Source organism: Castanea sativa, chromosome 6 (assembly GCF_040712315.1).
Source record: "Castanea sativa cultivar Marrone di Chiusa Pesio chromosome 6, ASM4071231v1".
In the NCBI taxonomy this organism is placed as follows: Eukaryota; Viridiplantae; Streptophyta; class Magnoliopsida; order Fagales; family Fagaceae; genus Castanea; species Castanea sativa.
In genome coordinates this window covers 12,723,041-12,740,909 of record NC_134018.1, presented here as the reverse complement: position 1 = coordinate 12,740,909, position 17,869 = coordinate 12,723,041, and the positions used below count along the sequence as shown (strand labels likewise).

The 17,869-nt window shown below is 33.7% G+C and overlaps 1 protein-coding gene and 1 long non-coding RNA gene across 2 annotated transcripts; both read right to left on the bottom strand.

The window, feature by feature from the left end:
- Positions 1 to 599: 599 nt before the first annotated feature.
- LOC142639476 (uncharacterized) lies at positions 600 to 1,124 on the bottom strand. Its single transcript, XM_075813646.1, has 2 exons — positions 977 to 1,124; positions 600 to 925 (listed from the first exon to the last, which is right to left on the bottom strand). Exons 1-2 carry the CDS (start codon positions 1,122 to 1,124, stop codon positions 600 to 602), a joined length of 474 nt encoding a protein of 157 aa, XP_075669761.1.
- Positions 1,125 to 4,999: 3,875 nt separating this feature from the next.
- Positions 5,000 to 6,936, bottom strand: LOC142638820 (uncharacterized). The gene is made up of 2 exons (XR_012845061.1): positions 6,487 to 6,936; positions 5,000 to 5,360 (listed from the first exon to the last, which is right to left on the bottom strand). It is a non-coding gene; the product is annotated as an uncharacterized LOC142638820 (long non-coding RNA).
- Between the last annotated feature and the right edge of the window lie 10,933 nt (positions 6,937 to 17,869).

The following is a 17,869-nucleotide window of genomic DNA, read 5'->3' as shown; positions in this document are numbered from 1 at the left end:
CATCTAATTTTCATAATACAACGTAATATAATATTAATCAACATAAACAAACTAACTTTCAATTGAATAATCACTTCAGTTATTCTAACTATAATGACAAAACTAACTTCAACATGAACAAAAAAACTAAGATTTGTTTATAGTATTAAAGTAAACTAATTACTTCTCACTTTGATGAGTGGTCTTGCTTGTTGACAATGCAAGATCTCTATCAAAGCTCCCAATACGGTCTCGAAAATATTGGGTTTCCTTAATTACATTTTCTTGGTCGCCATCATATTTATTCCCAATGTAGTCCAAAACAGCCATATTTACTGTGGTTTCCGACAAAAATTCTCCTCATCATATTGAAAAGCGAGATTTAACCAATATGCAGCAGCATGAAGATCTTTACACAAATGTTTGTCCCAACGGTTTTTCATAATTGAGGTGTATGGCTTGTACAAGTGCTTCCTCATTCAGAAGATCTTCTTGATTCCCAACCGTGCTCTATGCATGCCCTTATACACATATCCTATTGCAGGCCTTTGATCAGAATCAACAATCCGTAACAAACGAATGAGTGGCGATGAAATCTTGACAAGAACATTAGTATCATCCTAAAAAGAATTATCCAAAATGATAGAAACTGCTTCTTTTGCCTTTGACTCTCTTGCCAATCTATTGTCCACAAAGAACTTGCTAGTCACTAAGGCTTGCAAGTCATGCTTATGCACATGAAGGCTTCCAAATGAAAGGAAATTAGTAGCAAATCTTGTTGCTCCCGCACGTACAATATCTGTCCAACCAGGTCTATTCCTCAACCAAGAAATCAAAGCCATATGATTATAAATAAATAAAAATGTAACTTTGGATGGACGTTTTTTGAGTCTATCCACGTGAGGCATGTCTCCCATATCCTGCAACACAAGATTCAGGCAATATGCTGCACAAGGAGACCAACTAATAGTTTTATACTTTTCACACAACTATTTACCAGCAGATACATAATTGGAAGCATTATCAGTAACCATGTGAACTATATTTTTTGGACCAACCCATGTAACTACTTCATCAAACAATTTAAACAAGTTTCTGGAACTCTTCACAATCTTTGAGGCATCAACTGATTTTACAAATACCATTCCCTTAGGACAATAAAAAAGGAAATTAATCAATGACCTATGTCTAGTATCTGTCCAACCATTAGCCATAAGTGTACATCCAACTTCTGCCCAATGCCTACGTTGTGAGTCAACCAACAATTGAACCTCTTTCTTTTGATCCCTCAACAAAGGGACCTATACAGCATTATAAGATGGACCTTTGTAACTAGGACCAGCTGTAGCTACGGCATCAATCATCCTTTGGTAGTACACTAAATTCACTGCGTTAAAAGGAATGCAATTGTCATACATCCACCTTGCAATAGCCATATCAGCTTGCCTCACCTTTTCTTTGCTTTGGAACACACTTTTAAGACCATGTTGAGCTCTTGGAGTAGTTCTTGGAGCAAAGTAATTATCCACTAGCTTTGTACCCTTTCTTTTACCTAAAATAGGTTTTTTAGGCAACCTACTACTAAATACTTCTTGAACATCTTCATCTTCTTGCAAATCACTATTTGTGGAAGGCACACTAAACATTTCTTCTTGACATTGTTTCTCAGCTTTTTTTTTCAACTCAAACCCCTTCAAATATTCTAACATTTGGTATTTCACATCATGAGAAACCTTTTTACACGATCCAATATCACCTTTTATCCCCGCAAGGTGTTGTTTCATCCTATTAATACCCCCACCTTTATATGTTTGCCTACAATACACACATGTAAAAGTATTCCGTCCCTTCTCATCCGACCCAAGGCTAAAATGTTTCCAAGCCAGATCAACCTTTTCCCTTACTTTTGAGCTAGACTCCTTTACATTGGAATCAACTTCATGTGATGGAGTATACCCGGTCTTTGTTTCCATTTTAATCTAAAAGACTAAACAACTAGTCAAACACGCATAGACCCATCAATTTTTGAAATAGGTGCTTGCAAACAAAAATTGTAAAATATACTTATCATGAACTATTTCTCATTTGTCATGTTCACAGATTATAAACACATACTTATCAAACAAAAATTATAAAATATAAACACACATTGAAGCACAAATTTAATAGATGATATGTCTAGTGTAATTTCCAATCAACCAGCTCCAAAGGTTCATAATTTCCAATCAACCAGTTCACATGTTTTCAATTAACACTTCTTAGTTCTTACCATAATCAACTTAGCATTAGTTCAATCGTATTCCCTGCAATCTTTCAGAACTAAACAAAAGCAATAAAACTTCAAACTTAAACTCTACTCCAACAGTTCTAAACTAATAAAAACAGAACAAGTAACTTAACCTAGTTATGCTCAACACCAGAAAACTATCAATTACAAAACTAAATTCAAATTTTTTTTTTTAAGACCCACTTGTCGACATAGATTTTTCAGTTAAAACTCAAAATTCTTTCACACATCACCAGCACCAAATAAACAAAAAGCTATTGGAAACTCAATAACCACTAATATAAACCCAATTAAATTTCAATGCACATTAATAAACCCAGTAAAATTACAACATTCATCACATTATTTACTTAAAAAACCAACTATTAATATTAACATACATAAAGTGAGCTGCGACAGGGCAGAGAGTGAGCTGGAACGGCGATGGGGCAGAGAGTGAGTTGCGACGACGACAAGGGAGAGAGAGAGAGAGAGAGAGAGAGAGAGAGAGAGAGAGAGAGAGAGGCAGAGCTACAATCCGGACTGCGACGTGATCTGGGCTGCGATGGCGACGACATGAGAGCGATAAGAGAGATGTAATTGAGAGAGTAAGGGCGAGGCAGAGAGCTCAGAGAGTGATTGAAAGAGTAAGGCGAGGGTTTCAACATTTTAGGGTTAAGTTTGATATATGTGTATGCTCCAAACGATGCTGTATAGGGGAAAAAAAAAAGGAAAAAAAGAGAGGTTGGAATGACACCATTTTAAGGCTTGAAACAAGGCACCCATTTGAACCGTGTGAACTGATCATAGTTCACAGAACTGTACGGTCGGACCGCGGTTCACACGAGTCCCTACTTTTTTCACATGGAATGGTTCTTCACCTTAAACGGACCGTAGATCTGAACGGTTTGAGGGTTTCCCGAATAGACTGTACGGTTCGGTTTGGGTTTAAAAACCTTGTTTCCAACACCCAACAGTCACAAAAAGTTTTTTTTTTCTCTCTTATTTCTATTTTTTCTGTATTTTCACATCTTTTTTGTATGCTTTTTTTTTTCCCAACCAAAATTACAGATTTGAAAAAAATAAAATTAAAGAAACTCCTAATGAATGTTTGTGTAGAAAGGATTTTGTACTTGTTTGATAAAATGTCTCAATGAAGATGAATGCATTCCTTTGTTCTTAAACTATTACCAATTAATGGAATATACAATATACAGTAATGGGTTAATCTTTCTTTTCTTTTTTTTAAATGTTCTTTTGAATCAGATTAAAGTTGGGGTTTTTTTCCACTTTTTTTTTTTGTTATAGTTTCGTATGTAGTTTTTGGGGAGAACATAAATCAATAGTTTTTGATGGTAATGAAATATGATAATTACTTGATCAATTTCTTTTTTGTTTATGCCAAGGTGCAAAGGTTGCTTATAGTATGGGAGACGATGATTGGATTCTACCTTGTGGTGGTGTTGCCTTCTAAAATGGTTAGATTTACACGATGATTAAGTTTGATGATACGGTGGTCTTGAAGATGTTCATTTGAAGTGTATGAATTCATTATAATATTTGGACTATAATATTCGGAGAAAAGCTCTTGAAGTGGGCTCTAGTGTTCTTCTTAACATTTGTGCTAGATTTACATGATGTTAGTTTTCGGGGCAATGTTGTTTCTCTTTTAACTGTTCTAATTGCATTGTTAATAAGCACAAGTTGTTTGCATATGTTAGTTGTAGCATACCATTAAATTGATCTTTGACAATTTGGATTGAATAATGAATTGCTTTTGTTAAAGACAGTAAAGAAATGGACCAAACTAATGGGTTTTCTTACAAATACTTGATTTTTATTACTTATTAGTTGATGGTTATGATGTTCAGAAGCTTGTTATTCTTATTTACTCTTAGTGGTAATTTATCAAATGCTTATGAGAAAGCTTTTTTTTTCCTACTAATATTTAATACAGAACAAAGACAACAACAACATGGAGGAAGATGATTTAAATTTTGAGATTTACCATGGGGGAAGGTTTAGGAATCTTAATGGGTTAATTCATGTTTAGGAATCTCAATGAGGCAAGGTTAGCTTTGTGCTTAAGTTATTTTTATTTTTTAGGGGGATACATATTTTGATGCTTATGTATATATTGTTTTATGTGTTATAATGTAGGATACATTATAATAGCTGCTGTTGCAAGTGCTGGGGATTCAAATTCAAAGTATGCAGGCCAACCAAAAGAACAAACCTTGGACTACTTGAGAATGTATAACTAGGCATTAACAATAATCTGTTTTATGTAATTCACATAAATTTGGTGGTGATAATTTTGGAGCTTTAGGTGATATAGATTATGTACCCGCAAATAATTCTGTAATTTTTTTTTTGTCCTTAATATAATTCTACAACTTTAGGTGATAATTCTCACCTATTTATCTTGAATAAAGCTGTATTTTTACAGATTGCATATTTCAATGATATACATGACTCTGTTGCTACATCAATAGCGTGGGAAACTCTTATGGGAATACCTATTCTGTCAAACTTGAAAATGTCATTGCAAAATGAAATACTTATTCTATCAAAGCTTGAGTAAGATTTTTTTTTTCTAGACACGGTTCTAGAATTTAGATTATATATAGTGTGTCATTGTTTAATACCTATAATTTAGATTATATAAAATGCAACAATGTTGTTTACCTGCCTTAACTAGTGGTGTTAGACCATTGGTGTTGTCTGTCTTCGGTACCCAATGATTATCAAGGATAACATAAAGCTAAATTTTCATTGAACTTCATATACTGAACAAAAGGTAACATTAATCTACAATTGTCTAGTAAACAAAAAGCTAACATAAAGATACATTTTCTGATACATCACTATTATTGGCATCAATATTCAAAAAGTTACATCAAGGTAACAACACATAGGTTGCTTTTTTTTTTGCCAGCATACACCAAAGCAAACTACAAAAATAGCCATGACCCTATTGATGCCTACTTCAGCTTCTTCACAACTACTTTGTATTTCTCCATCATTGATTGATACTTCAGAGCTTCAATTATTCCACTGCTTCATATTTGACATCTTCATCGCTTTAATGAAAAATCTTCCATAGTTGACGACCCTTATAAAAATCCAACAAGAAACAAAAAATTAATAATTAGTATATCCAACAACAATACCGGATTTTTTTTTTCCTTTTTTTTTGGATAGGTAAAAAAAACTTCATTGCAATTATGAAAAAAAAGTACAAAGAAAAAGACAAAGCAGGCAACGTGCTAAGTACCACAAAGATAGCAAACTAACATATAAGAAAGTATAACTATCTAGCAAATTTGGTAAGGAATTAAAAGTAAAAAAATTTGAGGTATGGTCAGGTCACTCTTTGTGCTTACTGCCTCAGTTCAGATTGCCATATGCACATGTATGCTGAAATGAAGAATAAAATAATAGTTTGGTAAGAAGATGCAGTTATAGATTTGGAATTTAATTTAGTGATTTGTAAATCATGTAGAAAAATTAATTTGTGCGAATCCGTGATGGGTGTGAAGCAAGAGACCTGAGAAAAAATTTAGGAAGAAAAATTACCTGAGAACACACCAAATTCTTTCTCCGCACGATCTAGAATTGAGGGAGTGGCCAAATTCAATGTTTTCAATTTGGGGTAATTTAAGTCTTAGGGTTTTTTGGGACAGGTATGCAGCACAACTTCAAAGTACCTTCATTACTAAACACAACTAACGCAATACAAATTATGGGATTGGGGTCAACAACCTTCACACACGAAATTAACTTGTTCAATACCAAAATTCCAACCACCGTATCAGCAAATAATTAATTTTTTTGGAAAAAATACGTTCAACTGTCCCCAAATTGATGGGTGCAAGATTTTGTAAAACAAAGAAAGAAGCTTTATGTTTCAACATATGAAACTATAACAAAAAAAGTGAAAAAAAAACCCCAACTTTAATCTGATTCAAAAGAATTTTTTTTAAAAAGAAAAAAGAAAAAAGATTAACCCATTATTGTATATTGTATATTCTATTGATTGATAATAGTTTAAGAAAAAATTAGTGCATCCATCTTCATTGAGACATTTTGTCGAACAAGTACAAATTTCCTTTCTACACAAACACATTTGGAGTTTATTTTTTTTTTCTTTTTTTAATCTATAATTTTGGGAACAAAAAAGCATACAAAAAAGATGGGCAAATATAGAAAACAAAAAGAGAGAGAGAGAGAGAAAAAACCTTCTTGTGAATGTCGGGTGTTGGAAGGAGCAAGAAAGCTTCCGGCATAGAATAGTTTTGCTAGAAAAAGAAGATTTTGAGGTTTTCTGATGAGACAAAGGTTGGTTTTCTCGGAACTTGCAATGTTCGGTAGTGTTGTGCCACCAGAGATGCTGCAGCTGGGCAGTGACTGTTGGGGTTGGGGTTTGAGAGAGAGCAGGGGCTATGGTGGCGTGAGGACTAGGGAGAGAGAGAATGAGATTTGATTTTGAAAAGAGGAAAAGTATTTGGTTTTTGTTTTTGCAAAGAGTAAAGTGGCGGGTGTTTGAAATTTTTTTCAGGATAGTTTAGTCATTTTATTTAAATAGCTTAATAAACTGATGTGTCATTTTTATGCCAGGTGTCAATTTCTTATTAGGCTTAGAAACACCAGCTGTATGCTAATTTGGAGTTCTTGAAACATCATATACTTTCTCCATAGGTGGCCATATTATTTTTGAGTTTTATGGGTACTAGCTTTCAATTTGAGAGGTAGGTACATTTTTTTGTCCAAATTTTCAAATATTACCTCTTAATAGTTCCGTCCACAAAGATTGGTACTTAAGTGTTAAGGTGTGACTTCTCAAATTATTTTTTTTTATATAAAGAAAAGTGGTATCTTAGCTGTTAGCTAGAATATTTTATTCATTGTCTAGGAGACTTCTTGAAAATCTCATGTATTAATAGTGTAATGCATTAAACTTGGGACCATGAGTGGAGTGAGTGGAATTGAGAGGGGGCAATTTCCCCTGGCCCCACCACAAATCCCTATACCTTCATACTTTTTTTTCCTACTCTTTTTTCCCTTTGTGTTTTTTAGTGCATATCTTTCAAATCTCAACCCTCATTGGAAAAAATAGTAGAAGACTTCATATTTTATCAATCAATGTGTTTTAAGTTGATAGGTATAAAACAAAAGCAAAAAAATGCATTGGGAAAAGAAAACAAACAAAAAAAATTGGTCTTTTTTTAAGTATTATATATAATGGATATGCTATTCTTTACAAGTTTTCTAACGATAAATACTAGTGTAGATTCACATGAGTGATATTTTATTATCTAAATTTGTTTTAAGTATTATAAATGGTGGTTTCTAAATAACTCAATTGATAAAATTTATTGTTGTTGAATAAGAAATTTGAAATTCAAATCCTACCTATACCAAAATCAATTAATATCTTAGCATGATGATGATAAAAAACAATTATCATGGAGCAGAAGTTAGAGATTGAAATTCTAGTTATTGCTCATTTCTTATTTATTTCCAATAACTCAGTAGCCCAGGTATTAATATCTATCATAATATTCAAAAATAATAATACACACACACACATGTCATGCACGTTTGGGACTTTTGGATTTACGTTATATTCTAGATGGAAAAGAGTGATATTGTATTATCTAAATTGGTCTAAAGTATATCTCATGTACAAAAGGGAAAAAAAAAAACCGTTATTCTCAACACCTATTGTATTCAAATGTTTGATTCCTATCAGTATTTGTTACCTATTTGAATTCAAATACTTCAATTACGTTTATAAAAAAAAAATACAAAATTACTTCTTCCATAAAAAACCCCACTACCCCATGTAAAAACTACTCATTCTTATCCCAAAATTTTTTGTTTTTCTTTTTTAATTCTTTAAAATATTAATACCATTTCATGTAGAAAAGAAAAGAAAAAAACATTATTCTCACCACCCATTTGTATTTAAATGTCTAATTCCTATCTGTATTTGTTATCTATTTGAATTCAAATACTTAGAGTAATAATACTAACTCACTTACAAAAGGAAAAAAAAATCATTATTCTCACAGTAAAGTTTTAAACCCCTTAACAAAGTATGATTAACCTAATATTAAGCCAAGTTGATTAACAAGTTTTTTAATTAACACTAGATTAAACCACAATGTGTAAAACAAAAATAATGCCGAAACTATAAAGAACACAAAGATTGATGACCCAGGAAAACCAAACCGGTAAAAAACTTGGGAAGAATTTAACTTAGCTATCCTCAAGGTAAAACAGATTCACTATGAAAGAATTGAAGTTTATACAATAAGACTTAGACCACTAACATCCTATTGCTACCTCGAATAGAAAACTTACTACCACGACCACATGATAACTCCGAGTCCACAGACTACTTCTTTCTTTGATCCACTGCAACCACAAGTTCTCCTACTTGTGAATCTTGATCTTCTTAAATGTTCTTTGTGTAGCAACTGAAACGATCACCAAGCTCTTGACATCAATCACGATCTTGATAACCCTAAGTGTGTATGAAGGTAAACACCTCTAGATCTCACAAGAGATTCAAACACATAGCATATCAAAAAGCCTCTAAAATGTAGTTAGGGTTTTTCTATTTATATGAGACATAAAACATAAAACCCAACACGTCAAACCGGGCTTGGCTAAGTTGGAAAATTTTGCAGAAAATTAATTTGCACGAGGTTCGATCGATCGTGCCTAATTTTCGATCGATTGAGCCTTGCAGATTTAGACCAATAAATCCTACAATCACTTGATTCCAACTTTACAACTAAACACACTTTGAGCAACCTAAATCTAGACTCTAAGTTTTGATCATGGTTTGCCAACACATTATAAATTGAAGTTCTAATAAACTTAGTTCCTAATTTCTTAGAACCTAACAAACTCCCCCTTTGGCAATCCGTGATAAAACACATCACAAAACTGAAATGCTCAAAGTTACAAAACAACCCATTAACCTGTATATTCTTGAAACACTTAACAAACACATAAACGCATGTGTGGAAAATACAAGTAAAACAAAATAAATTCTGGATTTCACAAAACATAAAAAATAAAAGACATATACCATGAATAACCTCATCAATAACCAATGTATCACATGTGAAACAAGAAACAATAAAATAAATAAAAACATAGTGTCTCCCCCTAACATATACAACCCATATAAAATAAATACATCATGAGCCAAATAAAAAGAATATTTCAAAGAAGCACCTAAAATAAAATCTAGCTCCAAAACAAAAACAACTCCCCCAATCAACAAAAAAAAAAAAACTCCCCTATCAACATGATATGTACTCTAGCATACTCCGTAGAGAAGCATTGCTCGAAGAAGAAGGTGGAGGAACAACATCAGCTGTCAGGTCGACATACTCCTCAACAGTAGGATCATTTGAAGTAGGAGGCCTAGATGCACCTGTAGAAAACTCAACTCTAGGGCGTTTAGAGCTAGCTTTCATTTGAGCTACTCTTTGCCTAAGAAAGGTGGCACCTATGGGTGCAATAATGTGTACAGGCTCAGACGCAGGAAAATCCTTTAAACCTAAATCTAAAAGAATCATATGAATAAAAAATGAAAAGAAAAGACTATGAGATTTTGCCCCTACTCCAATGAACCTCAACAAGTGATCGAATAAAAAGAGTAGGAAAACTCATAGGAGCATCAGTAACTAGGGTATACAAAAATGGACATCTCAATGGAAATGGTGTGAAGATAAGAGATAGGCCAAATGGAATGACAAGAAAACCGGAAAAACAAGTAATGAAGCTCAATAAGCTCATGAGAAGTGACATGAGGATTAGTACCCCAACTAATGGTAGTACTAGTGATGAAAGACATGATGTCATCAAGAGAAGGGGTCTCAATGTATGGGTACACAAGCTACTGTATCAAAGGTACACCAAGAGCAGAGGCTACTACATGGGGTGTACTGACATACTCCACACCCCTTATCCAACTCCTCACAGATTGAGTGTTGGAAGCATTGGAGTGGACAGAAAGGTTCGAAGAGAACTCTCTAATCAAAGCAACCGAATGAGCATGCTCAACCTCTAAGAGTGGTAACCAGCCCCTACGCTCAAAGTTCCTACGTATCTCCGGATCTAACTCATCTAGTATGCTCTAACACTCAGCCCAAACCGACCCAAAAATGTTTAACTTCTCATAGGTTTCTTGGTTTTTCTCAATTTTGAACCTATCACAATCAAAAAGAGGGGTAGAGGGGGTGGAGGTTTTCTTGTTTGCCCTAGTTTTTCTAACCATTGTGCTAAGAGACTAAACACAAAAGGAAAACAAAAATAAGAAAGAAACACAAGGGTAGACTGCATTAGACAAGGTTAGAGCACAAAAATTTCAATAAATAAAAATCTATATGATGCATGTAATGAATGAACATATGATGCATGCTCTAATGCATTAACATTGTTCAAATTTAATTCAGAACCACCAATTGACTTGAACAAAGAGTTTTATCCCAAAAACCCCAAATTTTGAAAAACCCAATTTCAAAAATTATATCCAATTGATCAATTAACCATTATACTAGTAAGGAAACATCATATAATGACATAATTAATCAATAACATAAGTCAATTTCACTAATTTTAGCCCATTTAACAAAATCCCTAATTTCACAAAATTTCAAGCCCTAGAAATTTAAATTTGTCTCAAATCACAAAGTTAATCAAATTAATACATGGGAAACATGTTTACAACATCTAAGAACAAAAACCCATTGATCAATATTGATTAAAAACAACCATAAAATAAAAAATCCCAAAAAAATGCATGGTTCAAAATTTTCAAGAGAAATGCATGAAAAATGAGATTTCAATGAAAAAGTAAGGGTAAAAGAGACTTACTAGTACTTAAAGACAAAAACCCTTGAGAAATTTGTGGAGAAAAACGACAAAAAAGGGCTTAGATTGGATTGGTCGAAGAAAAGGTGTGAGGAAAAGTTTGAAAAGCTTTGAAACAATGAACACATGAGAGAAAAAGCATTTCAAAAAGTACATTTTCGAATTTCGATCGGTCAAGATTTAGATTCGATCAATCGAAAAATAAATTCGACTAATTGAGTACCAATCAAGCACCAATCAAATCAAACCAATTCAACCCTAAATTTTAAATGCATTTTCAATCGGTCGAAAAACATGTTCAATCGATCAAAAATCTAGAAAAATCACTTTTTTGAAAAACATTGCAGTTTTATGCAAAAACTCCTCAAAGCACAATATTTCATGAATGAAATGCATGAGTATGAGATAAAAAGTTTTTCAAAAATATTTGAATTTAACCCAGATCTTCCACAAACAAGATTTTCACACAATTTGTCCCCAAAACTCAAACATCAAACACATTTTGCATTAACATCAAGGAAATATAATCTTGAATGGTCAAAACACATTCACACACAATATCACGTACTAAGTTTTGTAAGGAATAACTTGTGTAGTGTGTGCAACTAGCAAAAGCATGAGATACGTGTGAGGTGATAAGTAAATAGATAATCAATCACAGTTTCTACAAAATTCATCACGTAAATTTGAAAGTGACTATCACCTAAAGAGTTATATCATATAACTCACACAACTCCTAGAAAACAAGCTTACAATCATGGAAGTTTCTTGTAATGCCTCATAATGTACACAGATTTTATTTCATTTGAATTTATTATAGCTCAATAATTTACACACCAATTTTATTTCATTTGAAATTATTATATCCGAGGCTACACCTTATGTTCTTTTTATGCATGTGCTACACTTTCTCGAGCACAAAACCTTATGATATGCACTAAGGTGTTCATGATTGGCTAATAAATAATGGTGAGACAGTTATTTATGTCTTTCTCTTAGAATTTTTTAGTCCTTACAATCAAAAGTATGTGACTTTAAAATTAAGATCATGTGATTAAAAACTATGAACAATTCCCACACAACATGCACTACATAGCCAAAACTAGCAAAGTGCAACAAAATTAAGCTCATCTAGCCTAAACAAGGTACACAAGCATATTTTGTAAAAATACTATGGCCAACCTTGATTACAAAATCCAAGATATATAAAGCAAAAAACATTTTATTCTTTTCTTTTTCCTTTTTTTTTTGGAAAAACAAAAACAACTTATCATGAAATGCATGAATGTAATGCAATGCAATTCCTAAAGGCAAAAAGGAAAAAAAAAACAGCAAAAGAAAAATGGTCACAAGGAATAAAGAGATGAAGTACAAGGACCATGTCAGAAGAACTCAATTAGATTAAGCCTTTTGCATCCAAAATTTTTTAGATGCAACTCTAGCATTGGAGTTATTATTCACATGAGAATTCTGAGCAACTCCAAGATTGGTATAAAGGTTTAAAGCCTTTACCAATTCACCAATAAGTACCATAGGATCTTGTGCTTGAGGCACAGGTACTTTTGGCTTATTTGCTCGCTTGGCAGCTTGCAGCTTGAAACAATTTGGACAAATATGTTTAGTCTTTCCACAAAAACGACAAACCCACACTAGTCTATTATGCAACTTATTCTTAGGGAGATTAGGATTCTTAAGCTTGGTCTCTTTAAGATCAACTCTAATCTTCCTAGGAGGTGGTGTAACTTCTTCTGGTTTCATACTCTCACTCTTGGGAGGCTCAAAAGAAGGAACAAAATTTGTGGAACGAGTTTCAGACATAGAGATGCTTTCTACAAAACCTAAACCAATTTTGTCTAAAGGAGACTTCTGAACACTCAACATGCGATCAAGTTTAGAACTAGCAGACCCATTTGTTTGTTCTCTAGCAACAGATAAATCTAGTTCCAATATCTTAATCTTTTCAATCAACATCAAGTTCTCAGTCTTCACTTTATCAATTAAAGTACTAGCATCAAGCAATTTCAATAACAAATCTTTCTTATCAACTTCAAGAGAAGCAATTTTCTTTAAACCTTTATCATTCATTGTATCTTTTGCAGCAACTTTGCATAGCTTATTGTAAACTTCTTGCAAATCAGCACATTCAGAGAGTTCCCTGTCAGAAGGGTTCTTTTCAACCACAACACTTTCATCAACTACAGCAGTAGCTGTGAAAGTAATGAAATTTCCATCCTCATAACTACCAGACTCATGATCAGAAACTTCATCATCACTAAGGGTTACAGTCATAGCTTTACCCTTTGATCTCAAGAATGTAAAATATTCTGATTTCACATGACCATACCCTTGACAACCAAAACATTGTTGTCCCAAAGAATTATTAGAGGGTTGGCCTACTTTCTCTTTAGATTTATCAGTATTGTTCACTTTAGTGGGTTCATTCCACTTAAAATTCCTAGGTTCAGCATTGTTTTTACCTCTTGCCCTTCTGTTGTTGTTCTTAAGAAAGTTTCTAAAGTTCTTGGCAAGATAAGCAATCTCTGTAGAAGAGAATTCATCATCAAATCCATTCCCATCAACATCATCAACTAACTTAAGAGCCATTAATTTGGATTTATTTGTTTTAGATAGGTATAACTCATAGGACTTGAGAGATCCTACAAGTTCATTAATAGAGATGGAGTCCACATCCTTACTTTCAGTAATGGCAGTCACTTTGGGTCTAAAGTCCTCAGTCAAGGATCTAAGTATGTTCCTAACAATTTTAGGTTAATCATAGATTTCACCCAAATTGTAAGTAGAGTTAACAATATCGTTCAGTTTAGCATAGAATTCATCAAAACATTCATCATCAGAAATTCTAATATTTTCAAATCTAGTAGTTAACTAGTGCATTTTATTAATCTTAACTGTCTTTGTGCCTTCATGCATAGTTTGGAGAATAGTCCATGTAGTATGAGCAACCTCAACATTAGAGATTCTCTTGAATTCCTCCATAGAAACAGCATTAAAAATAATGTTCATGGCTTTGCTATTAAAAGCAGTTGCTTCTTTTTGAGAAGTTGACCACTCGCTCACAAGAGTAGTCAGTTTCTCTCATTCATATTCAACAGAATTCCAAACTCTCTTATCAATAGATTTCAAGAATGCTTTCGTCCTTACTTTCCAGTAGGCATAATTGTTCCCATCAAAGTGTGGTGGGATCACAAGAGAGTGGTCGTGTTCCATGACAGTAGGGGTCAAGGATCACCTCTTAGATCAAAGGATCTAATCACTAGAGCTAACCTGCTCTGATACCACTTATAAAGTTTTAGACCCCTTAAAACAGTATGATTAACCTAATATTAAGCCAAGTTGATTAACAAGTTTGTTAATTAACACTAGATTAAACCACAATATGTAAAACAAAAATAATGCTAAAAATATAAAGAATACAAAGATCTAATGACCTAGGAAAACCAAACCGGTAAAAAACTTATAGAGGATTTAACCTAACTATCCTCAAAGTAAAACAGATCCACTATGAAAGAATTGAAGTTTATACAATAAGACTTAGACCACTAATATCCTATTGCTACCTCGAATAGAAAACTTATTACCACGACCACATGATAGCTCTGAGTCCACGAACTACTTTTTTCTTTGATCCATTTGAACCACAAGTTCTCCTACTTGTGAATCTTGATCTTCTTGAATGTTCTTTGTACAGCAACTGAAATGATCACCAAGCTCTTAACATCAATCACAATCTTGATAACCCTAAGTGTGTATGAAGGTAAACACATCTAGATCTCACAAGAGATTCAAACACACATCATATCAAAAAGCCTCTAAAATGTAGTTAAGGTTTTTCTATTTATATGAAACATAAAACATAAAACCCTACACATCAAACCAAGCTTGGGTTGAGTTGGAAAATTCTACAAAAAATTAATTTGCACGAGGTTCAATCGATCGAGCTTAATTTTCGATCTATCGAGCCTTGCAGATTTAGATCAATAAATCCTGCAATCACTCGATTCCAACTTTACAATTAAACACACTTTGAACAGCCTAAATTTAGACTCTAAGTTTTGATCATGGTTTGCCAACACATTACAAAATGAAGTTCTAATACATTTAGTTCCTAATTTCTTAGAACCTAACACTCACTACTCATATGTATTCAAAAGTCTGATTCCTATGTGTATTTGTTATCTATTTGAATTCAAATACTTCAATTATGTTTTTTTTTTTTTAAACAAAATTGCTTCTTCCAAAAAAACCCACTACCCCATATAAAAACTACTCATTCTTTTCCCGAAATTTTTATGTTATTTTTTTTAATTCTTTAAAACATTCCAAAATTTTTGTTATCCAAATTTTATACAGTTATCACAAATTCTCATCCATCCACACTAACATATATCATTTTTCTTATGTTCAAATCTCAAATTTTTTTACTTATCACAATTCTTATCCCAATCAATAAATTCAAATGTTCCGTTGGGTTTCTACTTCTTACGGTACAAAATTGCCCTCATTTGAACACGTTAAAATTACATCCATACTAGGGATAACAATGTAAAATTACTACAACTACCCACTGTGAGAGCTCGGAATTGTGTTAAAACACAAGAGCTTGTTTAGACCCCAAATTAAAAATTACGACTCGATTGATTTTACTCTAACTTATCTAAGTGCAGAAACAAGAGTAAATGGAGCGAACAACCAATAGACTACTCTAAGCCATATTCAACAATACACAGCAGTAAAAATAAAGCTAAAAGAGTAGGGAAGAGAGATGCAAATACAAGATAATACACCGATGTGTTATTAAAGGGAAAATCGAAGAACTCGGTGAAAAGAATCTTTGCCGCCCTCCAAGCGATAATCGATCCACTAGAAAATAAAGTTGGAGGACATGAATAACAAAAGACTCTCAAAATCTAGTCTACCCAATGTACCTGAGCCCTCCAAGCTCCTGCTACCAACGGACTTCACAGAGTCATGTCTTCTCTAGCTTTTTGGATCCCACAATGCGCCCGATTGCATCCGCCAAAGCTTGGCTTCTTCCAATACTTCCCAGCAGCACCAAGAAGGCACTGGACACTTAGTATGGGTGTGGTAAGTGTTTGGGCTATCAAACTTTCAAGGATTTAGAAATGGAGAGGTAAGAGTAGAGGAAAACCACAATGGATTGTGTGAAGAATTGTAGGTATGACAATCTCACACTCTCAAGGGTTGAGGCTAGGGTTTTCTTTCTTGAGCTCTCTACTCAATATGTGGGTAATGATGGTATATATAGTGTGATTGAAAATGTAGTGGAGCAAATAGGACAAAATAGCAAAATAGGCTGTTTTGCGGATGTCTCACGGGAAGGCCTTACTCGCGAGACACTCGCAAAAATCAGTTGTCACCATCTGTCATGACTTTTCACATTCTAGTCATGTGTAGGGCACATGCATCACTTCGCGGGATGATTAGTCGTGAGATACCCACAAGAATTCTTCTGCCTTCAAAAGCTTGAGTCTTCACACACTCTCTCTCTCTAACACACAACCCTTACAATAAAATCCCACATAAAATACAGGGTATAAAAGATTGAATAAAATTACAATAAAATTTGGCACGAAATTAAAGCCAATACAAAAAAGTTGCAAATCACAACTTTACAATCTCCCCCTTTGGCTATTCCATGACAAAATACCCTATAAAAGACTCTAGACTTAACGTGAATTTGGGAACAGTGACAAAACTCATTCACACTTAATCTAGAAGCTGTGAAGCACTTGCACAAATACACCAGTATCCTAAAATACTCGCACACAAACAAAATTTTCATTAAGCTTATGACAAGGTGAATACAAGGTATGTATATGAGCAAGTATAATGCGATCAAGGTAAACAGCAAGATATAAGCAGTGAAACTTAACTTGATCATACAAGAACAGTCATTACAAAATGACTACAATGATTATTTAACTAGTAAACGATCATCCAGACACACAATGCAATTAAGTGCATAGCAAGAATCAATTGCATGTCCAAAACACTCAACCAATGCAAAATACCAAAGTACTTGCATTAAGGATACACGATCCAACAAGGGCACAAGAGTGTAGTACTTAACATAAACTTTAAGTACACAAAAAGATGCTACAAAGCAAAGAGATAAACACAAAGTACTGGAAATAAACTGAATTTAATTCAAAGTACTTAAAGCTTTAAAAGAAAGCAATGTAAAAGAAAGAGTTCTAGACTATGGCATAAGCAAAATTGAACACTAATCAAAAAATAACCAAAATTCTGAATCTCTATGTATCTCCCCCTCAAAAAGTGCTACTCCCCCTCAAAATTTTCTCCCCTTTTTTGACCGGAATTGCCAAAGGAGATAGAATTGATTAGATTTGGAGTCGGATCCATGAGCCATTAACATATCCTCGATCTTTGATGATAAGACAGTGATTTGACCTTGGAGGTAAGCGAATTGCTTCGCTGTGTGTCGCACATGAGATTCAAGCATGCCATATATCTAATCCTCCGTTGCTAGAAGGTGATCAAGACGATCGGATCCTCGTGTAGGTGCTAAGGAGGATGGTTGTGTTGAAGTTTCTGGGGCAGAAGTGAAGCGATCAATCTCATCATCTGTGTTACCACCTTCATCTTGAGCAGCAGCCCTTGGAATTTGAGACATGCCGGTCTTGATCCTTTGATGTGAGTTGTGCTTCGAGTCACTGTGTGACT

Excerpts from the sequence above, each read along its gene's own strand:
- LOC142639476 (XM_075813646.1), bottom strand. The coding sequence starts at position 1,124 with ATGGTATTTGTAAAATCAGTTGATGCCTCAAAGATTGTGAAGAGTTCC. Across the intron at positions 926-976 it reads TTCCAATTATGTATCTGCTG|CATATTGCCTGAATCTTGTG; the intron begins GTAAATAGTTGT and ends CTCCTTGTGCAG.